Source organism: Marmota marmota, unplaced genomic scaffold (genome assembly GCF_001458135.2).
Source record: "Marmota marmota marmota unplaced genomic scaffold, marMar, whole genome shotgun sequence".
NCBI classification, from domain to species: Eukaryota; Metazoa; Chordata; class Mammalia; order Rodentia; family Sciuridae; genus Marmota; species Marmota marmota.
In genome coordinates, this window is record NW_026000093.1 from 35,204,595 (window position 1) to 35,232,513 (window position 27,919).

Below are 27,919 nucleotides of genomic sequence, written 5' to 3' on the forward strand. Positions count from 1 at the left end.
TCTCCTTTTCTTTCTCTCTCTCTCTCTTTCTTTCTTTCTTTCGATGTACTTGTCCAGTTTTGATATCAGGCTAACATTGTCCTCATAGAATAAGTTTAGAATGGTTCATTCACTTTCTATACTTTGCAATATTTTGAAACAACTTTGTACTAATCTCTTGTAAATGCTTGGTAAAATTCACCAGTGAAGCTATCTGGTCCTGGGCCTTTTTTTTAATTGGGAGACCTTTTGTTACTAATTCAATCTATTTACCTAGTATTTATCTGTTCAGATTTTCTATAATCACTTGGCTCAATTTTGACATGTGTCAAGAAATTTATGCATTTCTTATACATTTTCCAATTTGTTGGCATACATTTTCTAATTTGTTGGCATATCGCTGTGTTTATCATAGACCTTAATTATCCCTTTCTGTGGTATCATAGCTAATTTGTCCTTTTGTGGGGGGCTGTTCTGGAGTTTGAACTCAGGGGCGCTCGACCACTGAGCCACGTCCCCAGCCCTATTTTGTATTTTATTTAGAGACAGGGTCTCACTGAGATGCTTAAGTGCCTGCTTTTGCTGAGGCTGGCTTTGAACTCACTGTCCTCCTGCCTCGGCCTCCTGGGATTATAGGCATGTGTTACTGTGCCTGGCTAATGTGTCCTTTTTAATCTCTGATTTTATTGATTTGGGTCCAATTTTTTTTCATAGTTAAGCTAAAGTTTTTCAATTTTGCTATCCTCTCAAAATATCAACTCCATTTAATTGATCTTTTGTGTCTGTATTTCATTTGTTTTTGTTTTCATATTTTTTATTTTTTTCCTCCTACTAATTTGGAGTTTGGTTTGTTCTTGCTTTTCTAGTTCCTTACATTGCATCATATTTTTTTCCTGCAATCTTTCTTTTTTGTATGTATGCACTTATTGCTAAAACTCCACCCTTAGTACTGCTTTTTTTTGTATCTTGTAGGTTTTAGTGTGTTGTGTTTATATTATAGTTTGTTCCAAGTCATTTTTATATTTCCCTATGATTTCTTTCTTGAACCATTGATAATTTAAGAAAATGTTCTTTAATTTATGTATTTGTACAATTTCTTCTTTTATTCATTCAATAATTTTTATTGATCACCTATTATGTGATATTTGATATTCTAGTAATTGAGAATTCAGCAGTAGAGAAAAAGCTAACAAGTTATGCTGTGATCTGATAGAGCTTTCATTCTAGTGAGAGAAGACAGACTATAAATCAGTAAAAAGCAACAAAAAAAAAGAATAGAATATATCAAATGATGATGAGTGCTATGAAGAGAAATTATGGTGAAATAATAAGAATAATGTTATATGGAAGAGTAAGGGAAGGCAGAGTCTGATAAGAAATAACTGATTTTGGTATCCAGGTAATAATGGTTTTGTATTTGTAAAATTTCTAAAGTTCCTTTTCTTGTTGATTTCTAATTTTATTTCATTGTGGTCAGAGAAGACACATGCTAAAATTTCAGTGTTTTGAATTGTTTAATAATTGTTTAATATGTGGTCTATTCTGGAAAATGTTTCATGTGCTATGAGAAGAATATGTATTCTACAGCTGTTAGATGAAGTAGTCTGTAAATGTCTGTTATGTCTGTTTGAACTGTAGTATAATTCTAATATTTTTTGTTGATTTTTGCATCAGTGATATGTCCAGTAGTAAAAATAAGGTGTTGAAGCTTCCAATTTTTATTTCTGTTTTAGTCAGCTTTTTCACTGCTGTGACTTAAAGACCCAAGCAAAACAATTGTAGAGGAAGAAAAGTTTATTTGGGGCTCACAATTTCAGAGGTCTCACTCCACAGTAGCTGGCTCCATTCCTCAGGGATCAAGGTGAGGCTGAACATCATGGCAGAAGAATGTGATGTTCAGGCAGGAGAGAGAGAGAGAGAGAGAGAGAGAGAGAGAGACTGACTCCACTTGACAGATACAAAATACATACCCCAAAGCCATGTCTCCAATGACCAAATTCCTCTAGTCACACCCTACCCACCTTCAGCCCCCACATAGTTAATCCTATCAGTGGATCCGTTTACTGATTGGATCAAGGTTGGTGTGAACCAATCACTGCTCCTCTAAACCATCTGGCATTCTCTCACAAATGAGCTTTTGGCATGTGTCAAGAAATTTATGCACATCCAAACTATAACAATTATGTTTGAGTCTATATCTCCTTTTAGATCTAACAATGTTTGCTTTATGAAATTGGGCTCTTCAGCATTGGGTGCACATATATTTACCATTGTGTTTTCTTACTGATTTGATTTCTTTATTACCATATTATGACTATTTTTTCTTTTGACAATGTTTGATTTACTATTTTATCTGAAATAAGAGTAGCTACTCCTGCTTGCTTTTGGTTTTTACTATACCTTTCTCCATTCCTTTTTTACTCTCAGTCCATGTGTCTTTACTGGAGAAGCTAATTTTTTCTAGACAGGATATCACTGAGTCTTTCAAAACAAAACAAAACAACAACAATAAAAAAAAACATTCAACCAATTTGTAGCTTTTGTTGGTAAATATAAACAATTTACATCCAAGATTATTGTTGATAAGTAAGATATGGTCCTGTCAATATTCTCAATATTCTTTTTTTTTTCTGGTCATTTAGACTTTTTCCTTTTTTTTCTCTCTCTTATCTTTGTAGTTTGGTGATTTCTATATAGAAAAGGTTTATTCTCTCTTTCTTTTGTGTTTCTGTGCTACTGTTGAGTTTTCTACTTTTGCACACTTTCATTATGAGAGTTACCAACCTTTTGCTTGTAGTATATGGAATTCCTCTAGAATGTCTTGGAGATCTAGTCTGGTGGTGGTAAATATCAACAGTTGTTACATTTATCGGAAAATACTTATTTCCTCTTCACTTTTGAAGCATAGCTTTGCTATGAGTAGTATTCTTGGTTGGCATTTTCTTTTTCCTTTTATGAATTTGGATATATCATCCTATTCACTCTGGCTTGTAAGGTTTCTGCTTCAAAGTCTGCTGTTGGTCTAATTGAGATTCCTTTATAAGTGAATTGTCACTTTTGCTGATTTTTAGAATTCTCTTGCTAAAATGTACTTTTGACAGTATGATTGTAATGTGGCTTGGAGAGAGTCTTTTTTGGTTGAATCTAGTAAGATTCCTTTGATCTTACTGAACCTAGGTAGCCACGTCTTTCCCAAGATCTGAAAAGTTTTCAGCAACTATTTCCTTGAATAAATTTTCTATCTTTTCTTTTTTCTTTCTCTTTCTGGAATACTGATAATGTAAAAATTTGCTCTTTCAGTGGTATCTCATGAGCTTGGAGGCTTTTTTTTTAACCTTTTCCTTTTCATTTTTATATCTGAGTTATTTCAAAAGAATTGTCTTAAAAGTTTGTGATTTTTTTTCTTCTGCCTGGTCAATTCTGTTTTTGAGGCTATCCATACTACATTTTAAATTTTATTTATTAAGTTTGTTAGCTCCAGATATCTGATTTTCTTTTTTATGATCTGTAACTTTTTACTGAATTTCTCATTCATGACACAAATTGTTTTCTTAATTTTATTACTTTTTCCTTATATTCTCTTCTGACACATTAAGTATTTTTATAAAACATTATCTTGTATTCTTTGTCAATTTCCTTTTCTTCAGGGTCTGTTCTTAGAGAGTCACTGTTTTCCTTTGGAGGAATCATTTAAATTGTTTTTACACACTTCATTTGTACCTGTGTTGGTCTGGTTGTTTAGTTGTCTTTACCAATTTTATGGGACCATTTATGTATTAAGGATGGACTTTCTACTACCAACTTGTCCTAGTGTGGCAGTTGGATACACTATGTTCAAGATTGTTGCTTTAGTGTAATGTTTATGTAGTTTCTTTGGCTATAATCGGCACTATCTTCGGATGTCCCAATAGTGTAGGCTGGGTGGATTGTGAAATTTAGCTAGTTGCATGGGTTCTGAAACTAGTTAGTTTGCATTACTTCAGGAGGGGGTGGGATGTCTTGTAGCTCTAGTCACAGTGTGGTCCATACGGGCTGCCCATCATTTTCTGTGAATCATGTTGGGATGGGGCCACCCAAGTAGGATAAGAAGGGTGTAGCACAGTAGGTCTGGTAGGGGAAAAGAGTTCTTGTCATGCCTAAGTTTCACACATGTACTATACCTGACCAGTGTGCCCATATGGGGCACCTGTCAGTATTTGGGGAACATACAGGTGACTTTTCAGGGCCTCTGGGGCCTAACCTACTAAGGAGATCTCTCTATGTGCTTCAAAATTTCAAGAGTAGGGTTGAGTGTCTGCTTCTCAGGGCCCTAGAAAGCTGCTCAATTGCTTCTTGGGGCACAAAGGAATGGATGGAATTACCTGACTACTTCCCAGAGGCCTCAGAAAACTAAGATGCTCAAAAAAGTTGACTCATATCCTTCTAAGGATCATGGGTTGGTGGCCAGAGCTGCTCTCTGCTTCCCTGGACCATGGTGGGCTGAACTGTTCAGGACAGGATGCCCAACCAGTTCCTGGGTCAAGGTTCCTGCTCCTGTGAGCCTTAGGGAGCCAAGCCACTCAGAGTTGCTTGTAGCTTCTTCTTAACTGAGTTGGGCGGGGAGTCATCATAGAACTGCTTCCAGGGCAGCAGGAGGATGGATGGTGTTTCCTGGGGCCAAAGATTGGCAGTGTTGTGCTCACTGAGTCTTTCTGGGGTATGAGCAGGGTCAGTGGGCTGCTGAACATTTTTCTGAAATCCTCTGTGGGTTGGGCTGGTCAGAGTGGTCTGCTCTGGTACTTTTTTGGGGCCACTTGGTTTATAGGGCTAAGTCAATATAGCTGCTGGGGGATGCAAGCAATGCTCCCTAAAGACTCAATTCATTTTTTTTTTTTTCAGTCCTGGGACTGAGAATTGGACCTAGAGTCTTGTTCATGCTAGGCAAGCAGTCTGCCACTGAGCTACAGATACACTTTCAGTTCTCAACTGGTGCTTTTTGAAAATGTCTGCTTTGTACTTTATTTTTTTCTTTTCTACAAAAATTTCTTCTGTGAACTCTTGCCACTGTTTACTTCTTTGACCCTAGCTCTGTCTCCTCAATCCAGGAGATTGTCTGGGTTTACTCCACCTTGTGCTGTAGCATAGTAATTTTCTCTCTTCTGTCTACCAGGGAAATTATAGGTCTTGCCTTTATTTGTTCCTGGTTTCCAAGGCATACTGTTTTTCTTTGCTGATGTTCAATGTCTGCAAAACCGTTATATTGTATGCCATTTCATTTAGTTGTTTCGGACAGTCAGCTAAATCTAGTCTCTGTTAATACATTTTTATTTATTTTATTTTATTATTTTTTTTTTTGCAGAAGCAGGTGCTTAGAGGTGTTCATTCTAAATTTAAAAAATCCTATAGTGATTTGAATTTATTAATAAGTAAATACATACTTGATATGCTTACTTGGTATATCTGACTTTCCAAATCTAAAACTGAACTCTTGTTTATTTTATAGATTTTTTTTTTCCTTCTGCAACCTTCCATACCTCAGTGAATTTTACCACCAGACTTACAATTTCACAAGTCAGGAACCTTGTGGTCTTGCATGGATTTCTTTTCTTTACCCAAGCACCAAAAATTCTTGCTGATCTAAGTTTACAACTATAATTTCAGTTCCATTCTCTGCCTAAATCCTAGTTATTACCCTCTGTCGATGTTCACTTCAACTCTTTTCAAACTTAAAAGAAGCAAAACCAAAGACAACAAAGCAACAACAGCAAAATAAATCAAAACAAGGATTCTTCTTTAAAAATTATATAAGCTCTCAGGGACAATTAGTAAAAGTGATCATTTGAATCTTATTTTAATGAATGAGACACAATACAATGTTCCTATTTTAAATTCATTGTAAGTTTAATTCCTGTTTTGAATTTATTTTTGAATTTTTATTACCACTTTAAAATCATTTAAATGAAAAATAACTCTTGTAAATTTATTATTGAAATATATTTTGTAAGCCATTTTTCACAAATGTTTTGAGTGGTTTCTCCTAAAGGCGGGTCATGCTTATTAAAACAGAAATAAGCAAAGTTATGAAGAAGCTAACCTAGTTGATCTTTTTTAGCATTACATTTAGCTTAAAGATTTTGGGGCATTCCAGAAGAAAATAGAAATGCATTAATTATTATAGTTTAAAAAGTCAATACTTCAAGTGTCAGATTTTTCCTGAAAATCAAATATTGAAGTATATAATTGACAATTCTGTGCAACATTTTAGTTTCTCTTTATTACTCAGTGTCTGAGAGATTCCTTATATTGCCATTTTCTTACTAATATTTAAAAAGGTCACTTTTGTATTAAATAATTAAGATATTTATTACTCTATATTTCAATATGTGATAGGCATGTAGATCTCTAACTCTGGTAGATGTAACATATTGTATGCTTATTATGCATATATTTCCCTAGGAATGAAGCAAAAGTTAGAGCTAATATAATGAAATTTAAGTTTTTACATTTCCATAGTTTATACACCATGTGAAGATAGAGTATATACTAAAAGGTATGCTGAAGAAGGAGTGATTGTTTCTTATGTGTCATTGTTTTTCAGGTTAACATTTTGACGGTAAATGATGTATAATCAGAATTCTGAGACACTTATATAATGGATTATTTTGGACTGAAATATTTTAAAACTAGTATTACTAAAATGCTTTCTAGTCATGATTATTTATAATACCAGTGATACCAGTGTTCTTCTGTGGAAGGACAAATTGCCTATTTGATGTTGAGTTAGACCTCTATTTTTTTGACCCATTAAATATATTCAAAACTTGTTTTAAAACTTGACCCACTAGGTGGAATTTTTCATTATATAATCCACTGTGATATCCTTGGGACTGATCTCAGAACATTAGTTTTATAATACCCTAATCTACCCTTCTTGTGTAAGCATAGTGAACTCCAATAATGTAAATCATCTCAGTTATTTCTCTGAATGAAGCCCCTGGATGACTTTACCTGTCCTAAAAAAAAGTCTAATATTCTTAACAGTGTTTACAATGCCCTGTAGGATTTCACCTTCCCTACTATTTTGGCTTCGATTTGTGTCCCATTTCCTCATTGCCTTCTTTGCTCCAACCAAATTGGGCAGTGTTCCTTAAGAGTTTCTTGAACACATGACTCTGGATCTTTGGACTTGAAATTCCATATACCTGAAACACTGATGTTCTCCCTTTCCCAACTCTCATGCTATTCTTTAGGTGTGAGTTTACACATCATCATTTCTGGAAAATATGTTTCTGACTGTCCCCCAATCCATGACTAGGTTATGTCTCTCCATTACTTTACTGTGCCTTTTACAACATTGTCAGACACATAAGGTTCTCACCCATAATATCTGATTTTCCCTCCGAATTTTAAGTAGAGTGAGGCAAGGACCACATCTATCTTTTTCATTGTTGTGTACCAACATTTAGGAAGGTACCTGAACATTAGTACTGCACAATACTTTTTGCCAAATAATAAATGAATGAATACATGCTAAAATAGTAGAAGGTCTTTTTTTTTTTTGGCCGACTTCAAAAATCTGAAATGTAGGTAGAAGCTATTGCTCACCTTCTGAATCTGACATGTAGTTATTATATTCCTTTTGAGCAGGAAAAAAAAAGAAAAATAGTGTGATTAAATGAAGAATAATTAAGATTCCCAAGAAAATTGCCTGTCAGTTTCTTTTACAGAGAAATCCATGGTATCAATTTTGTGTCTTGCAAGTGGCTCTTTCAAATGTCTAAGCACAAAAGATGTAGAAAATCTTCATTAAAACTTAGTTCTAAACATCTGTGTATTTCAGTAATACATGATTATCTTGTATACTGTTGCTGAGTGTATTCTAGAAGTATCTAACTATTATTACAGTATTCACCTGTAATCTTACAGGCTAATTTTGAAGTATTTTAGAACTTATTTATATTCTTGTTTGGTGTGGCTGTTAAAACCACTCAGGTCTTATGGACTGAATTCATGAAAGATGCTAAAGAAGTGCTCTTTGATGGGATGCTTTGCCCGAGGTATCATAAAATTCTTGTTTGGCATTAGAACCACGAACACATAAACTACTTGCAACTTTTTTTATGCCCCTCCTTTGTGACCCCCATTTTAAAATTTTTAGTTTGTGAGTTAGTTTGTTATTGTCTTCAATCCTCTCCTCCCGAAATAAAAGGAAACATGCAACCTCTAGGATTCTGGTGATATTGTGTGTTGTTTTATTCCTCTCCCATCACAAGCAAAAGCTTAACCATTCTCCCCCCAAAACAAAAGGAGACATTTAAAAACAATCTACTTTTTAATCATAGAAGTGAAAAGTATTTTTTAAGCCTGAAGAGTTGAAGTTACTGTTGCTGATCTTTCAGTTTTCAACCATTTATAAGAATAACAGAGAAGCCGAGTCATGCTGTGTCTCTGATGTCTCTGCTCCACAAATGACCAGACCCAATTTCTGGAAAAGCTGATAATGTTCAGCATTTGTTATATGAATTTAGATGATCAAATAAAATCTATTGTTATTCTGTTCATCCATCCTTGACTGATTAGGCAATTCAAACAAGAAGTCAGACAGAAGGTGATGTGCATTTTAATGATTAATGATTCAAGAAATATTTCAAGTACACACTAGATTCCAGGAGAATAATTTTGTAGTGAGTTGCTTGAAAATATGCAGCCAACAATGGACACAGAAAAAACAGGACAATCACAGTTTTAACAATTTCAAATAATTTTATAACTGTCATAAATGCTATTTTAAAAACTGTTAAGGAGGTGTCCCCCCACCACAAAAAAGGAGGTGCAGGTCCATGGGTATCCATGCATGTATCCCTTAATTAAAATGAACTTTGTAGCTGGATTTTTCTATTTCACTCATCTATGGATCACAGAATCTTTGCTCAAATGTTATTTGCCTGCTAAGGCCCATGGAATTTAGCTGTGCAATTTCTAAAAATATTCCCCAACCATGGTTAGTGTTTTGAGTCCTTGAGGAACTCCTGTGACTGGATAGGCAGGGTATGTATTCTAGGGACAGATACGACCAAATGCCATGGACTCCCAGGTATTCTTTTTCCAGCCAATGATCTATCTTTTCATTTCTACCATTTGTTTTTTCAAAGTTGTAATCTATGCCAGTCTTCCATGCCTTCTGATATAGGCTCACAATTTTATTTCACTCTGTTTCTTTCCCCCTACACTTTTTTCACTCCAATTTTTTATATTTTTAATCCACTATGATTACAGGTTCTATTTTCTTATTGTTTTGCTTAATAACTAGATATAAAATGAAAGGTAGACTTACTTATCCTGTAGGTAATGAAGCTTTTAATCCTGTCATTGAATTTACATGGGTACATTGAAAGGCCCTGGGAGAGGCTCCAGAAATGAATTCACATGCTCATATATTTCTGCAAAATATATTACTGCAAAAGTAAGATATTTTAGCTATGATCACATGTTCTCTCCTTGCGTGACAATCACATTTTCTTACACTTTATTTTCATGGCACCTCACATTATAGTGCCCTCAGGCACTTTGGGACCTAGTTTAGAGAAAGTGGAGTAAGGGAGATATTGCATTTAGGGTCTAGGGAGATGTAAATTTTAGTTCTTAGTTATTTCTGTATATGCAGTTATTGATAGTTATGCTAGTGTAACAAGGGCTATCAGGAATAACCCTGCTGCATGCTGTGGGACCAGTAGCATCTTAACACTGGAATCATTGGCTTTGGCACATGGGCACCAGGTGGGCAGAGGAGTGGTTAGGGCTAGGGGTAGACGTATGGAGAAAGAAATCTGTGAAAAAGCTTTCCAAATCTTTTAGTCTATATATGAAAGAAATGTGGATAGAAACTTTTCTCAATTTAATCCTAGAAATTGATGTGACATTACTAAAAAATTGGTTGTGATGCTAAGAGAAATATTTCTAAATCATTAAAAATAATTTCAAAAATTTTATCAATTGAACTGAAGGAAAGAATGTTTTCTTTCATTCAAGACTGTGATCATACAAAGAGGTAAAAGTACATAAGAAATGTGATTAAAAAAATGAAAATAAAGCATAATGAAGGCATATTGGCAGCGAATTAATAAATTTATTATAATATTTTTTGAATTGGTGAGGTTTGAAAATCATTCAGTTTTTAAATCTTACTAATATTTTGTGCTTTGTTTCTAAATAAATATTCATATTTATAGCAAAAAATTTTTTAATAGATTTTTGTCCTTTTTAATTTATGGTGTTAGTGTCAGGCCCAACAAAACCTATAACATCCCCTACTCTAATTTGGTTAACCCCAGTAACTCAAAAGAAGTAAAAATCACTATTATGAAAATTTGATACAGTGTAGAGGCTAAGTGGATGGGAATCTAAGCAATACAGTGGGACTCCCTGGGAGAGAAAGCCATCCCACAGTTTATTATCCATGTGCTTGTGGGCAAGTTAATTAACACATCCAAAACTCAGTTTTCCCACTTTCAAAGGAGGAAATTAAATCAGAAAATGTAATTTTTTGTGGTTCTTTGTAATTGTATTATAACACAAATAAATTAGAATGTAATTAAAATAATAGAATATGCAGGCTGAGAGGAACCTTGGATTCCTCTAATTTTATATTGGCCTGTGGCTTCCCCACTGTTCTCTTCAGAAATACATGGAAGTGGGGGAGGGGTCTAGTGTGAAAACTGACTTATCCTGCCAGTCCTAATTGGTATAGTCCTGCTCTTATTGACTTTATGTATATTCTGTGTACGATTGGAGTTGAATAAAGTGCCCTATGAATCTGAGGGTGTGTGTGTGTTTGAATAGTACTCTGCTTGTCCAGTCCTGGTCTCACAAGAATCACATGATAGCCTTGTTAAAAATACTAAAATCTGAAAGTAAGTGTTAATCTCTTCCTTTTCTCATTTCAATCTCGAATTTAAGGAGAATACACTGTTATTTAAAAGAACAAAATACACTGACCACAGCAAATTCTGTCTTCTATATTATAGTTTGGGCATTCAAGAAAGTAGGATATCAATAAGAAATAACTGGAAGAAACATAGCTTCTCCCAAATTCTCAAGAACACTAAAGGATTATTAAGTTTCTTACAAAACATGAAAAGGAAAATTGTGTTGGTTTTTATTATTCTGGTTGTTTATTTTTGACCAATATTAAAAGAAAGAATAGACTCAAACAATAGGAGTGCTTAGATAGCATGCTAACTCTTGAATTTCATATATGTCACCCCAAAACCTGTTTCATTGTTTTTAGTATTTTTAATTGCACTTTTGGTTAGAAAAATTGACCTATTTATAATTTCTACTTAGAATTGTCATATGAAATAAACTTAATCCTTTTTAATTTGTCAGATATATGAATCAATTTTATTCCCAAATATCTTTACTTCCAATTAAAATTGATTGTTTCATGACAAAATATCAGAGACACATTTTCTTTGGCATTTACAAGTCATTGAGAAGTAAAAATAATCAGCATCTCTGAAGTTTGCTTTTATTTCTAGAGACTTTCATGGTTCTTCTTCCTCCTAAAAGAAGTCTTTCTTGCTATCCAAATTACTTCACCTTCTTTTTCTTTTTTTTTTTCTACAAATGAACAGGAAGTTTTCCTTAACAGATTTTCTAAGACCTGCTTTAAATTAAAAGCTAGGTTGTCCCCAAATAAGTATAAGTAAACAAATGGATGAAATAATTATTATAGAGCGTGTTTAGTATTTTTGCTAGGCTGTAGCCAATAAATTAGCAGGAAGGTTTAGTAGATGAAATAAAAGAAATGAAAATTATTATTTCATATATTACCTAGTGCATAGTTTTCTTGTTCTGAAGGAAAAATAAGTCAGGTGATGAAAGTAGCAGATGGGATAAATTGAGACTTTAAAATCCATTAGTTAAAGGAAACTATCTTTAAGAGGCAGTAGTTTCTGAATCATTAAGTCAAGGTTCATAAAATTGAATGTCTGGAATGAATATTTTAATTCTGGCGTTTTCCCATAATAAAAAAAAAAAGATCACTAAGGATAACTTATATTCTTGCCCACAGTAAAATATTTCTGATACATATGTGATTATGTAACTATGTGCTTAATAATGTCACAATATCACCAATATTGTCAGTTTGTTTCTACATTGAATTCTGCATTATATGCTTGACATCTATAAGAAGCTAAATAATATTCCATTGAGAAAATGTAACACTTTAATCATTTTTTATTAATGAGTACTTACTGTGAATCTTCAATATTCTGGCAAATGTTATCATATACATTTGTCTACATATAATATTTTTACTGTGCTTCCAATGAGAGAACTGTGTGCTTTTCCTCCTATTTCATTAATTTGTCATAAGGGTCTGAAATTATTCTACTCATTTAGGTTTGTTGTGTGTGTGTGTGTGTGTGTGTGTGTGTGTATCTGCTTATCTGTGTATGTATATATGTGTGTGTGAGCATTAGAAACATTTGCATTCAGCAACTAATTTTAGGATTTCAGTTTCTTTGTTAATCATTATTAGCTAGTAGTCCCTGAAGAAATTGACTTCTTTGATCCTGTTTAAATATGGCTGCATATAGCATATTCTATCACTGCTCCCTATTCTCATACCTAAATATTCTGATTTACTGTCATTTTATTGGTAAACATCCTGCCCAAGTTTAATGGTTTTGTTTATGCGTTCTCTAATATAAGTTGGTTTTATTTCTTTAACAAATTTTTCAGTACCTACAGACCAACTCTTCCTTCATCACAAGAATAATCCTTCTATGCACTTACACATGTCCCTTAAGGAAAGGATTTTGAATAGAAAAATTCTGAAAGACGTCACCCTCACTAGAAAGCCTACGTTTTCTAAGAAAGGCTATGAAAATCAGCTAGCACAGGAAGCTAAACTTTCAATTGAAATGTTCAACATTTAAGTTGAACAGAGAGTGTTTATGTCAGAACAGATGTGAACTTATTTCTTAATTGTGTCATCATTAGCATTAAAATCACTGGGAATTATCAGGATGCATATGATGGTGGTTAAAAAAATGTTCCTCCTTTGCGGTTTCAGTTGTAGAGCCTTTCAGTTTCATATGATGACTAGTATAGAAAGGAATTGAATGAAACATTCTGAAATATTTATTTCCCACTAACTTGCCAGAAATGTTTGGATTATACTAATATTTTGCTTTTTGCCATCAGCTACAATTGGAGCTAAACATTTAAAGGTGAATTAATGAAAATACAAAGGAGTAACATTTTTAAAAACACCATTGTATAATATTAAGTATTTAATTGTTTAATTTTTCTGAAGGAAAAATAAGTCAGGTGATGAAAGTAGCAGATGGGATAAATTGAGACTTTAAAATCCATTAGTTAAAGGAAACCATCTTTAAGAGGTAGTAGTTTCTGAGTCATTAAGTCAAGGTTCATAAAATGTAATGCCTGTAGTGAATATTTTATTTCTGGCATTTCCCCATAATAAAAACAGATCACTAAGGATAACTTATAATCTTGCCCACAGTAAAATATTTCTGATACATATGTGATTATATAACTATATGCCTAATAATGTCACAATATCAACCAATATTGTCAGTTTGTTTCTCCATTGAATTCTACATTATTGTTTGACATCTATAAGAAGCTAAATAATATTCCTATTATATAAATACTTAATATTTAATATTTGATGTTTAATTAATATTTAAATATTAATTTTAATATACCATTGTATAATAATTATAATGCTAATAATAACATCATTGAGGAAATAAATCCTACTAATAATAACAGCATGGGACTCACAGTTTTTCAAACTGAATGAGTTCCTTCTGGGAATACATTTTTTAAAAATATTTATTTTTTAGCTTTAGGTGGACACAATATCTTATTTTTATGTGGTGCTGAGGATTGAACCCAGTGCCTCACGCATGCTAGGTGAGCGTGCTACTACTTGAGCCATATCCTCAGCCCCACATTTTTCTTTTTGATAAATTAGTTTCTTTCACTGGAGTTTTTCTATATTAAGAATAGAACAAAAGACACTGGCCAGAGTTCAGGCTCAGGCACAGGACTACCTCTGCTGACCAGCAGCAGATACTGGCCAGAGCTCAGGGCCCGGCCCAGATCCACCTCTGTTGACCTGTGCGGGAGCCCAGGTCCAGGGTAGACCCAGGTCCTCCTCACCCTACCTGGGAGCCCAGGCCTAACCCACTTCCATCTTGGGATACTGTAGACATTGTCATAGCCTTCTTCAAAAAGTAGCATCTACTTTGTGACAACAGACAGGGACTAGAAGCAGCTGCGTCTCGGAGTAGGCATCCCAAAGCCAGTGTAAGGCCTACCCATTCAGCCCCATCTCTGAAAGACATTGCATCCATCCTGGGGCACCTCTGCTATTTCTGCCACCACCTTAGTTACAGTAGCATCCATCATGGGACACTGGCAGGGTCAAGAAGCCCAACATCAAGGTAAGCTACAGATGATCTGCACGGATACTACAAGATTATAGGGTAGAAACTGTAACATCTGAGATTCACACTGCAAGAAAGGAAGACACATAGATAACATGAAAAAATAAGAGAGGAAAGTGCCCCCAAACAAACCAGGAAACTATAATAACGGAACCCATGGACAGCAAATTTTTGATGAAATTTCAGAGAATGATTTTAAAATGTTCATAATTAAAATGTTCGTGAATTAAAGAATGACCTAAATAAGCAAATGCAGGCAAAAATTGATCACGTCAACAAAGAGATAAGAGCAAATTCAGGTGTCCATTGATCACACCAACAAATAGATAAGGGAGCAACTACAGGTAGCAAAAGATTACTTCAAGAAAGATATAGAGACTCTGAAAAAAAAACACACAATCAGAAATCCTTGAAATGAAGGAAACAATAAACTAAATAAAAAACTCAATAGAAGGCATCACCAACACACTAGACTACTTGGAAGACAGAATGTCAGATAATACATACAAAGCATATAATCTGGAAAATAAAGTTGACCACACAGTGAAGATAGTAAGAAACCATGAAGAGAACTTCCAAGAATTATGGGACAGCATCAAAAGACCAAATCTAAGAGTTATTGGGATAGAGGAAGGCACAGAGTTTCAAACCAAAGGAATGCACAATCTCTTCAATGAGATAATATCAGAAAATTCCCCAAACATGAAAAATGAATTGTAAGCCTATATCAAATATAGGCTTACAGGATACCAAATGTACAAAATTACAATAGATCTACACGAAGGCACATTATAATGAAAATGCCTAACATACCCCCCAAAATCATACAGCATGTAATCCAGAGCCTAACTGTTTTGGGCATTCTTACAGCTACCCCCTATTTCTGGCATGGATTAATCATGAGATTGTGAACAAACTATTTAAAAACTCTGCATTAATTTTTCTGTTTGTTAAATGATACTAGGTTTGTTATAAGATAGCTTATGTACATATTTCATCTATACAAAGAATCTGACAGGAGTACTGTAAATATGCTAGAACTATCTATGAAGAGTTGCACAATTTCTTATACAAATATACATATCTCTCTGTTATGAATACATGTGAAGTACATGCATATTTCACGTATATTTTGAGGCATATGTGTTTATGTATGTACACACATATTTGATTTATGTACCTAACAGATAAACATTCTTGTAATACTAAAATGGAGTATTTAAAAATTTAACCAGCTAATAAACTATGCCTTTCTTCTGTGTCTGTTCATTTTCTACTGGCTAGAACTCAGTCATGTGGTCAGAGAGCTGCCTTGGAAATGTATCCTAGCCAAGTGCATAGAAATAAGAGGAATCAACTTTTTGGACAATTAGCATTTCTCTCACAATTTGCCTATTTCCATTTACCAGTTATCTGTGCATACCTTTTTCCCAACACTCATATTGACTCTCACAAAAAGACAAAACTGAAAGTTTCATCCGTTACTGCACCTGAAAGTCAAAGATCTTGGAGGACATACCCTCTCCATCAGGGATGAATATGGCTATTTCTGGTTCATAGCATAAAAACTGGAGATCTGGTTATTCCTTGCTTTCCTCTTACACAGTGCAGATTGGTGAAACCAAGCATATGCTATCATTAAAAACTCACATTCAGAAAAAGGAGGAAGTGGAAACACATTGAAGTCATTGGTACATAGCAACAATGTTGTTTTGCTGGGCTGATTTGTAAAAACCTCTGCCCTAACAGTGTTAGAAGTTTTTAGAATTACATCATGGTTCTGCTTTATTGGGAAGAACACCTCTTGGCTCTCCTCTCTCAGAGGTTTTCTCCTGTCTCTTATCCCAGTGGGCAATTCTAATAAGAACATTAGAGAATAGGGTCTCTTTGAAGGTTGGAAAGTGTTGCATAATTTCTTTTGGTTTGAAAGTTCGATCAGTTAAAACTTTATTAGACCATAATATTGGATTCATTAGTGGTATAAATCCTCCCAAAACAGCAGACTTCTGATCTATTTGCCTCCAGTATCTTCTGCATGCCAGTAACCGAAGCCAAGTTCATGTTCCAGACATTGTTTTTAGGTCTTTATTCCTCTGCTTACTCTCCCTGTGCCTGTCTTTCTGTTAATGAGGCTTCCTTAAATTATGAAACAGCGGACTTGGACAGGAAGACAAAACTTCTTGTCAGAACTTTGCCATAGGATTAAGCACCTTTATATAATACAGAAAACACACACACACACACACACATACATATACACATATTTAGTTGTAGTTGGACACAATACCTTTATTTTATTTATTTATTTTTATGTGATGCAAAGGATAGAACCCAGTGCCTCGCACATGCTAGGGGAGTGCTCTGCCACTGAGCTACAGCCCCAGCCCAATAGTCAAATCTTTTTAAATTCTTTCTTGCTATGTGGGATCAAGAAACACTTGGCTATTATAACCAGACTCCATTTCTGGATTCTTTCTGATCCCTTTCATTTCTGGTTGAAAACATCAGCTTTACTCAGTTAATAATACTACCACACTAGTGAGTAATATGAAACAAGCTGTCTTTTGCAACTATCTTATGCAAGTAGCAAGTTTCTAGGTTTTCTGCCTTGCAAATTATTACAGATGACTAAAAAATGTTTTGCCATTTTAAGTGTGTGTGTGTGTGTGTGTGTATCTCCATCTTTTCAGTCTGTGATATTATTTTCTGGACACCTCCTATTTGACAGCTAAGTCAATGACACATATTTTTCCGTTTTGGTTATGATATATAAGTGATTTCTGATACGAATTCTTTATTGTAACTAAAGTACACGTTTTAAGTGATGTTAAGTAGTGAGCTAGTTTTCTCAAGTCTATTTCTCAGGGCTGTCTACTAAACCTATGTTTTAAACCTTTTTTTTTCTACAACCCACAACAAAACCCACAATTCATATCAACATACAAAACACATATATAGAAACACATAAGCCAGATAGGCCAACAGGACTGTATGTCTATACTGGAACTGTTTCTGGCAACCCCATATGTGTGGTATGGCACTGTGAATTCCTTTTCTGCTGCTAAACTGATTTTTCACACTAGATTTTAGAATTTTGCTTAAAAAATGCTGGGTATTTAGTTATAACCTAGTTATAACAACTAGGTTTCTTCCTTGATAACCTATATTAACATGAATTTTGTATACTGATTATAATACCGTTTTTTGGGGGGTGGGTACTGGGGATTGAACTCAGGGTCACTCGACCACTAAGCCACATCCCCAGCCCTATTTTGTATTTTATTTAGAGACAGGGTCTCACTGAGTTGCTTAGCGCCTTGCTTTTGCTAAAGCTGGCTTTGAACTTGTGATCATCCTGCCTCAGCCTCCTTAGCCACGGGGATTGTAGGCGTGTGTGCCTGGCATAGTACCATATTTTTAAATAGTGAATTTAATGATTAGGAGTAAATAAGTATCATCCATTCTGATAACTATACATTTTATTTAAATTGCATGTGTATCTTTTCACTTAAAATTTATATCCCTGAAGTGTTAATTACAGCTATGTTTGACCTAACTTTAATTGTGCTTAAGTACTATTAAGGATCAAGAACAAACAGTAGGAATAACAATCTTTTCAGTTTGATATCTGAAAAAGGTCTTTATAATTACTAGTTTAAAAAGATACAATCTTATAATTGAAGTATTGAACTTTCTATTTAAAAATATAAATGCATTTGTCTTTTTTTAAAGTTTAAATTATCATGGAGGTGCATCTTAATGCTGGAAAGGAAGCAAACTTTCAAAGTTAGCTAGTAAGCCCAAGTAGAACAACATCACATTTCTCCTTAACTCTTAAATAAAGAGGAAATATGAAACAGGAAATGTAAAATTTAAAGACGTGTTGGTTTGTTTCTTTTCATTCATCCCACAGTCTCTGAATTTGTAATCTTCTTTCCTTTCTCTTTTAAGGCCCATTGAAAGAACGGCACACGAACACAATGTTGTATGGAAGATGCTGAAGACAATTCCAGAACTAACCTCACAGCTAAAAGATGAGCATCTGAGAACACTTAGTAAAAATATCATTTCTGAAACCTGGATCAAAGGCAGCACAGGTAATAAACCAAAACATGTAGCGAAGTCTAGTAAGATGAAATGCATGTATCTCTGCTGACTTCTCCGCCACCACAATGCCTACGATATCACTCCACATGTAAAATGTACTATATGACTGTTTTCTAGTCATAAGATGATAAGTAGTGAAATATGAATAACATCTCACATTTTAGTATGAAAGGTTTAAGATAGACACCATTGTACCTCAACTTTGAGCACATATCCAAATTACAGTCTTCATGAGACTCATCTTGCTGGGTACAGATCCCAGAATTTGTGATTCAGTAGGTTTGAGGTGGGGCCCAAATTGCATTTATAGTAATCTTTTGAGTGATTGTTATTCAATTATCATCAAGTGATTACAAGTCTGAGGCCACACTTTCAGAACTGCTCTATATATTGCATAATAGTCTAGCATTGGTTTTCATGGTTAAAACAGTAGTTACCTGATTAGTTACCCACTCCAGAGGTTGATCTAGATATTGTGAAAAAAACAACAACTCTCTAGACAGATTTTAGTTTCCAATTTTAGTCTTTATTCTATTTATCAGTGATATAGAAGAAATATTAATTAGAAATACATATATTTGAATCCTTTAGGGAGAGGCATGTAAGTTGTACATTGTATCGAAGACTTCCATTCATGAGTATCACTGAAACAAAGATAGATATTATTCTTATTTTATACAGAACAGTTATAATCAAGTTTCAAATATACTTCTGCCTAATGCTTACTTTGTTCTTTGTGCATTATATCATTGTTTGTTTAAAGTGGTTCATCAGGATCATGACATTTAAAACCTGACTGGCATTTTGGAGAAAATGTGTCTATTGAAAAGATTTACATATTTTGATAGTTTTTCCCCAATGGTTTTCTCCCATAATTAGTTCCATTTAATCAGAGTCAAGCAGTGAAAAATAAATCAAGAGTTTTACAGAGATTAAAATAATTTTAAGGGACAAAAATAAAAAGTATTCAACAATGGTTTGCCATTATCTTGAGAATAATAGTTAAAAATTAATTTGTTTTATAATCACATGCTTTTACCATTATAAATTATATTGGTAATGGTAAAAAATATGTGACTAATATACATTTTCTTCAATAGAAGAATACATAATGCTTCATCTAGTCTATGGAGTTCTAAACAGTGTCTAAAAAGAATGTATATTCATTTATATAAATATTAAAGGTAGTAAATAAAAATAGAACTATTAAAGAATTATATAAACTGTTATAAAAATGTATAAATTTGTGTGTATTTTTTAAATATATAAGAATGGGTCCAGAAAGACATTTTAAAAATACATATATTTTAAGAGGTTGCCTTAATGGAAGGCAGTAAAATTGAGGGATTTTTTAGTTTTGGTTTGTTTTGAATGTCCCCCAAGGGTCCATTGTGATTAAAGTCTTGCCACCTCAGAAGGTATTGTTGGGAGGTGGTGGAAACTTTGGGATATGGAGCCTGGTGAGGGTCTTCAGATCACTAGGGACATAATTGTCTGCTGTTGGACTTTGAACCTATAAAATGAGCTAAATAAACCTTTTTCTATATAAAGCCAGTTGTCTCAGGTATTTTGTGGTAGTAATGAAAGCTAACTCAAGGGCAATAAATGTTATAATTAATTCTTTCCTCTACATGTATTTTTGTTGGTTTACTTTTTCCCCAATGAATACAGATTCATGTGTTTGTAGATGTAATTACAGATTTACTTCAAGAAAGTTTTAAAAAATAATTAGAAGCAACATTTTATTCTAGTAGCATCTTAATAACTCAAGTTACTGACTTTTAAGGTATGAAATTTCAATAATAAAATATTAACATTAACTTGATTATTTATACTCAATAAAGCATTCAAACTTGTATTTCGGTAGGGCATACTTTTGACACTTTTTAATAAATTTAGAAGTCTCTTTGTTTATACATACTTGTGTCAAAATCCTTCTCCTGGGTTTTTAAGATATCTAGTTCTGACAGCTTGGCTGTTTTACTATCAAAGCAGTCAACTCATTAAATATTTGACCTTTGTAGATCTCTTTGTTCATCCAGCTTAAAAAACAAGCCCAACTAGATGTCTGTCTCTCTCCTTTTTCTCTATTCATATATGCATGCCCTCCCTCTGCTGTTATTTAGAGAATTCCCTTATGTGGTCCCTCATCCCCAGGATGCTGACTTTCAATCTGCTGCAGAGGCTTTCCTTTCTCAAGTGCAATTCCACACAGCTGTCTGCACCTTCTGGTCTCTTTTCTGGCCACTACTTCTTTAGAGCTACATTATTTAAGGAAACTTCTTACACTTGCCATTATTCCTTCGGCCTCTTATGTATTCAGATTTAAAAATAATAATATATTAACAAGGAAATAATATTATGATATTTCAGTAGTAAATAGGATATGCATATCTCTAGTTTAAGTTAAACTTAAATCATGCTTCTAAAACATACTCTTTTATTATTATATTATTTATATACTCTAAGAGTGGTACAACTAAAAAGTACTTATATTACTGTGTTAAAATTACTGAATATATATCACATGTAGTCGTCTCTTTCTACATGTGCATATACAGAGACAAACTGGAGTCAAGTGATTTCAAGAATTGTCCATTGTGTTTTCTCTTGTATAGCCTAGGAGATGACATTTTTAAGATTGACGATCTCATGAAAAGTAGAAGAATTAATTTACTTGAGACCATAATCAATAGCTAGCCTGGAACTGGATTACAAATCAAAATCTCATTATTATCTACCTTTATGTTACCATTGAAACATATTCCTATAAAATGATTTTCCTATAAAATGTTTTAACTTTCAATAACATCTTTACTGTTTCCTGTACTTGAAGCTCACTAAACCTTACAATATTATTTATCTTCTATTTCGTTAATTCAGTTTCATCTTTTTTCTGATTTTTCATGTGGTTATATCTCAAAATCTGCATAGTCATTTAAATATTTTTTTTATTTAATTTCAACATTGAAAATATTTTTATATTGTTAAATTTTTAGTATATCCTTCACTTGTAGAGTCTTTTTTTCCTGTTATGATTTAAATTTTACCTAGTATATAAAAATACAGTAGCTAAACTCATGAAAAATGTAGTGGGGCATCTTTTCCATGTATAAATCAATCATAATGCAAATAGTACATTTTTATGATAGAAATAACAAAATCTTTAGTTCTACCATAAAGACCATGACTTCCCTAGACATACAGAGACTTGAAGGGTGTGCGGTGATCTGACGTGCAGACATGCTTTTATGGAAACTGAAGCAGCATGGTCAGAATGCTTATGTCCAGCCTCCCACCCCATGAACTTTGTATGTTGAAATCCTTACCCATGAGGTGATAGTATGAAGAGGTGGAATGACATAATTTATGTATGCAAACTACAAATGTGAACTCATAGGAAGATAGAGTAAAACAATAATGACCAGAGGCTGGGGTGGCAGGTGTTTAGAATGGGGAATAGTTAGTTAAATGATATTAAATTTCAGATACACAGTATGAATAAATTTAGAGGTCTACTGCTGATAATCAATATAATACATATAATATTTTTAAAATATCTTAAGAGTAAATACCAAACGTATCACTATAAAAACATACTAAGTACATAAGCTTATGGTATATTAATAGCTGTATTTATTTATTTTTAATTTTTTAATTTGTTCTGTTTAGATATATGTAACAGTAGAATATATTTTGACATAATAAGCATACATGGAGTATAACGTGTTCTAACTAGGATCCCATTCTTGTGGTTGTACAAGAAGTATATTCATTTATGAGCATAGGAAAGTCTGATTCATTCTTCTGTCTTTCCTTTTCCCATCCCCCACCTTCCCTTCATCCCCCTTTGTCTAATCCAATGAACATATATTCTTCCCTTCTATTCTTAAACACCCTTTTTTTGGTGTGTGTTAGCATTCACATATCAGAGAAAATATGTGGCCTTGTGTTTTTTGAGACAGGCTTATTTCACTTAGCAAAATAGTCTCCAGTCCCATCCATTTACTGGCAAAGGCCATAGTTTTATTTTTCTTTATGGCTGAGTAATATTCCATTGTGTAAATGTACAACATTTTCTTTATCCATTTTCTTTATACCTTGTTGAAGGCTACCTAGGTTGGTACCAAAGCTTGACTATTGTGAACTCCTATAAACGTTGATAAGGCTGTGTTACTGTAGTATGCTGATTTTAAGTCCATTGGTTATAAACCAAGGAGTGGGAAAACTGGGTCAAATGATGGTTTTATTCCAAGTTCACTGAGGAATCTCCAAACTGCTTTCAAGAGTAGTTGTACAAATTTGCAACCCCACCAGCAATGTCGGAGTGTACCTTTTCCACACACGCTTGCCAATATTTATTGTTATTGTTTTCTTGATATTTGCCATTCTGACTGGAGTGAGATGGAATCTCAGTGCAGTTTTAATTTGCATTTCTCTAATTGCTAGTGATGTTGAACATTTCTTCTTTTGTTGACCAATCATATGTCTTCTTCTCTGAAGTGCCTGTTCAGTTCCTTAGCTCATTATTGATTGGGTTATTACTTTTTTCAGTGTTAAGTTTTTTGAGTTCTTTGTATATTAATGATTTATAGATTAATGCTCTATTTGAGGTACAGGTGGTAAATATGTTCTGTTCTGTAGGCTCTCTGTTCATGTTCTTGATTGCTTCTTTTTCTCAGAAGAAGCTTTTTAGTTTAAAACCATTCCATTTATTGATTCTTTATTTTACTTCTTATGCTTTAAGAGTCTTGTTGAGGAAGTTGGTTCCTGTGCCAACATAAAGGAGAATTGGGTCCAAATAGCTTGATAAAATTATTCCTTCTTGTTCACATACATCAAAACATCATATTGTATGTACCCCATGAGTGGATATAATTATGTTATCAATTAAAATATTAACAACAAAGAAAAAGAGAGAAAACTCAATACTAAATTCAGTGGTAAAATAGTGGAACTTACTGCCAAACTTAAGAAAGTTAAAAGAAAATATATTGAAAAATTGTGTGCTAAAAAACTACAAAGCTTTGATATTATGGACAAATTAAGATACAGTCTATAAAAACTGACTCAAGAAAAAAATAGACAATTTGATCACATCTATAACAAGTAAATAATTCTCCAATAACAATGCTTCAATTTAGAATTTTTAAATGTAATTATGATGGTACAAAAGCAATATGCATTCAGTATGAACTTCATATATTAAGTTGAAATATGTTTTAGGTTAGTGATATAATCTTTGCTACTCTGTCATGATGATGGGCAATGGCAATGAGTCATAGCTCCCAGTTAACCAGGAGACCACAAGGGTAAACAACAGCTCTCTGAAGTGTACTGTGTGCTGATCTATGATGCTTAGAGGATAGATGTATTAAGTGCATTTTGATTTGTTATATATGACAATAGAATGCATTATAATTCATATTAAACATATAGAGCACAATTTTTCATATCTCTGGTTGTACACAAAGTAGAGTCACATCCATAAGATGTTTATAACTTCTGATGGATTTATTGGACATAGCCAATTGTAAATTGAGGAGCACCTATTGTATTAAAATAACAATTAAAGATATTCTCACAGAGCTGGATGTGGTGGTGCCTGTCTGTAATCCCAACTATGCAGGAGGTTGAGCCAAAAGGATTTTAATTCTGAGGTCAGCCTCATCAACATAGCAAGACCATCTCAAAATAAATAATAAAAATGGGCTGGGTGTGTACCTCAGTGGTAGGGCTCTCTTGAAAACACACATACAGAAAATCAGAGACCCAAATGGCCTCATGGTGCAGTCTACAAAATACTTAAAGGAGAATTTATAGCACAAGCAATGATCAATATAAAAACTGAAGTTAAGAAATTTGATTTTATTTTCTAGTCACATCAAGGACATAATCTAGTTAGGAATAAGTTTAAAAGGAGAAGTGCAAGCCTTGTAAACTGAAAACTACAAAACATTGTTGAAAACTATTAAATACAGAAATACAAAGCTATCCGATATTCTTAGATCAAAGAACTTGCTGTTGTTAAATAGCAATACTACATAAACTGATGTATACATTCAACACAATCTTTTAAAAAAACAGTACCAACTGTTTTTTTTTTTAAATTTGATAAACTGATCCTAAAATTCATATAGAAATTTAGAGGAGCCAGAAAAATAGAAATCAAAACTTAACCAAGAACAATAAAGCTAGAGGACTCATATCTCAGTTTCAAAAGTCACTACAAACCTACAGTAAGTACCAAGAGAGTATACTATTAGCATAAAAATAGATACATATAACAATGGAATCAATTGAGTCCAGAAATAGTGCTTTAACTTTATGGTAAATTGATTTTAGACAAGGTTGCCAGGACAATTCAATGATGGAAAGAACAAATGGTGCTTAAACAACTGCACAAAAAATAATAAATACATGCTAACAATGAAGGTGGTGGAGTCCTAACTCACACCATATATAAATATTAGCTTAAAATGGATCAAGGACCTAAAAACTACTAAACTCTTTTAAGAAAACTTAAGAATTAATCTTCATTGACTACTGATTAAGCCATGATTTCTTAGACATGGCACTGATGGCCCAGAAGTCACAAAAGGAAGATTGAATGATTTGGATTTTATAAAAATGTAAATATTTTGAATATCAGAGAATGCAAACAAGAAGGTAAAATGGGTGGTGTGAAGCCAGATGAGGATAAAAATGTATTTCTACATTATCTTCTTAAATATTTCATGTATTTTGTAAATTTATGTAAAAAACCCTTTTAGACAACAGAGTTTAAGTAAATGAATCAAGTTTTTTACTGAAAAAGATCAAAGGCTTTGACTTTAAGTTGTACATTATGAATGTGAACAAACAACATTGAATTAAGAAATGTTAATAGTGAATTTCTATGTAAGAAAGTCTAAATAAAAAAGATTGACAATAAACTGGTTTAAAGTTCTTAAAAGTAATCCCCCCAAATTTGTAAAATTATAATTTCTCCCTTTATGCATTCTCTACAAGTACATAACTATTTTTAAAGTAACTTAATATAGTCATCCCAATAAGTTGATGGGGCTGGGGTTGTGGCTCAGTGGTAGAGTGCTTGCCTACCACGGGCGAGGCACTGAGTTCAATCCTTAGCACCACCTAAAAATAAATAAATAAAATAAAGGTATAAAAAAATAAGTTGAACACACAAGAAGTCAAAAATGCATTCACCTAACCTATCAATAGCAAAGCTTAGGCTGTATTGAAAGCATTTCCTATCATGTGGTTTATGGAGAACTTGCCAGCTGCCACTGTGGAGCATCTGAAGAGAGTATTATAGGGTATTTCACTAGCCTGGGGAAGACCAAATTCAAAACTTATGGAACAATTTCTGCTGAGTGCCTGTAATTTTTTCACCATTGGTTAAAAAAGTAGCAGGTACAGTATGTACTCAGGTATCATCTCTATTGGTGTGAGTGTGGTGGATTCTTAATTTGTTCATTTTTAGCCTCTCTAACTAGCTTGGATGAGGGGATGAGTTTTAAAAGTTTGTAGTGTCTGCAGTTTGTCTTAACAATTATCCTCTGACCAGACACCCTGAGCCAGGATGATTTAATTATCAGTGTCTCCTTAGGAAGATATATTCCCAGAAGGAACTCAGCATCTTGCAAAGGGCACTTGTGAACAACTTGTTTCATTCTTGTTTCTACAACTCCATGCTCTTCCTGTCTCCTACAGGCATTTTCCTGATACCTTTCCTTTTGATTCATTTTCTCTATGAAATCTTTCATTCACTCCTATGATTAAATTCAAATGTGTATGTTTTCATTTTCCATACTCATCAGTTTTAGCCTCAGTTAAGTTCTGCTTTGTGAATGGCTCTGATCTGTTTCTCTTTTTGGAAGTCCTGCAGGCATGCTGTGAAAAACCAAGAACAAGCCAACTTCTCTTCTTGCTCTTCACGTAGGTCTTTTACTATGAGATAGTTCAATGGTACTATTTTCCTTGTGAAAATCTTTACAATTAAAAATTGTTTTAACTATTCCTCTTTCTTTAAATTCATTGAGTTGTACTATATGATTTCAACTTTCATTTTCAAATCTGTTCTTCTCAGTGTTTAGTTCAGTCCTCCATTCATTTCTTCTTACCTAGATTACCTTAATAGACTCCCAATTTGTCTGTTCTTCCTAATTCTTGCCAAAAAAATTGCCCAATGGATCATTGTGTTATTAATACGTTTTCTGACTCTGAATGAAATATGATCATTATAGAAGGATGGAAAATATTTTAAAGCACAAATAAGGAAAAAGGAATCTCCCTTAAGAATCTTAACTTCAGATAGCCACGATTATCGTTTTGACACATTTTTCTCTGGTTTTATTTGTAAGTAGTTTTCCAAGTAAAATCTTATGTCATTTTGGTCCCTATGTCATATTTAACATTCCAGAAGCTTTCCTTGATACTCTGATATATTCATAATATAGAACTATATTTTTAATAACTGTTTATATATACTAACATACATACTTATATACATTTTGTCTAATGGATATGTCAGAATTTACTTGATAAAGGGTTTTAGGTTTTTCCCTACCATAAATACTGTGGTCCTAAATACATTCTTGTCTGTACTAATTTTTATCTTTACTTGGGATTATTTATGACAATTTCTAAAGATAAAAGCAATGAATCAAAGGATGTGAATATTTTTATGTCTCTTGTTACATGTTGAAAAATTATCAGAAATGTTTCATTATAGCACTACACAAGAATGCTAATATTGCCTCATTCTGAATATTAAATCCATGAATAGAGATATTGAAAATCATACCTTTTTTAAAAAAAAACAACATTGTTTTATTATTACTAATATAGACTGTTTGGTAATTGGTTATTTGATATGTATTTCCAATACAGAATAGCTCTTCTAAGAATGTTCTAAACTGCTTTTGATTTTTTCTTTTTAGGTACTGGAGATTTAACCCAAGGGAACTTTACTAGTGAGCCACATTCCCAGCCATTTGTTTTGTTTTGTTTTTTTGAGACAGGGTCTCTCTAAGTTGCTTAGAGCCTCGCTAAGTTGCTGAGGCTGGTCTTGTACTTGTGATTCTTCTGTCTCAGCCTCCCAAGTCATTGAGATTTTAGGTGTGTGTCACCGCACCTGGCTTAACTTAATTTGATTCTTTTCTTTCTTTCTTTTTTTTAAAAGATATTTTTAGTTATAGATGGACACAATACCTTTATTTTATTTATTTATTTTATGTGGCGCTGAGGATTGAACCCAGTGCCTTACATGTTCTAGGCGAGCGCTCTACCACTGAGCCACAACCCCAGCCCCTTTAATTTGATTCTTTAAGATGCTTTGCCTTATGCTATTCTTCTAACAAATG

At 33.4% G+C, this 27,919-nt stretch overlaps 1 protein-coding gene across 1 annotated transcript in view; it reads left to right on the forward strand.

Moving 5' to 3' along the window:
- Window positions 1-27,919, forward strand: part of Cnbd1 (cyclic nucleotide binding domain containing 1) — a 327,970-nt gene that overhangs the window by 202,613 nt on the left and 97,438 nt on the right. The window contains exon 5 of the mRNA XM_015485728.2: window positions 18,396-18,541. Coding sequence (XP_015341214.1) covers window positions 18,396-18,541 — 146 coding nt within the window. The remainder of the gene's footprint in view (window positions 1-18,395; window positions 18,542-27,919) is intronic.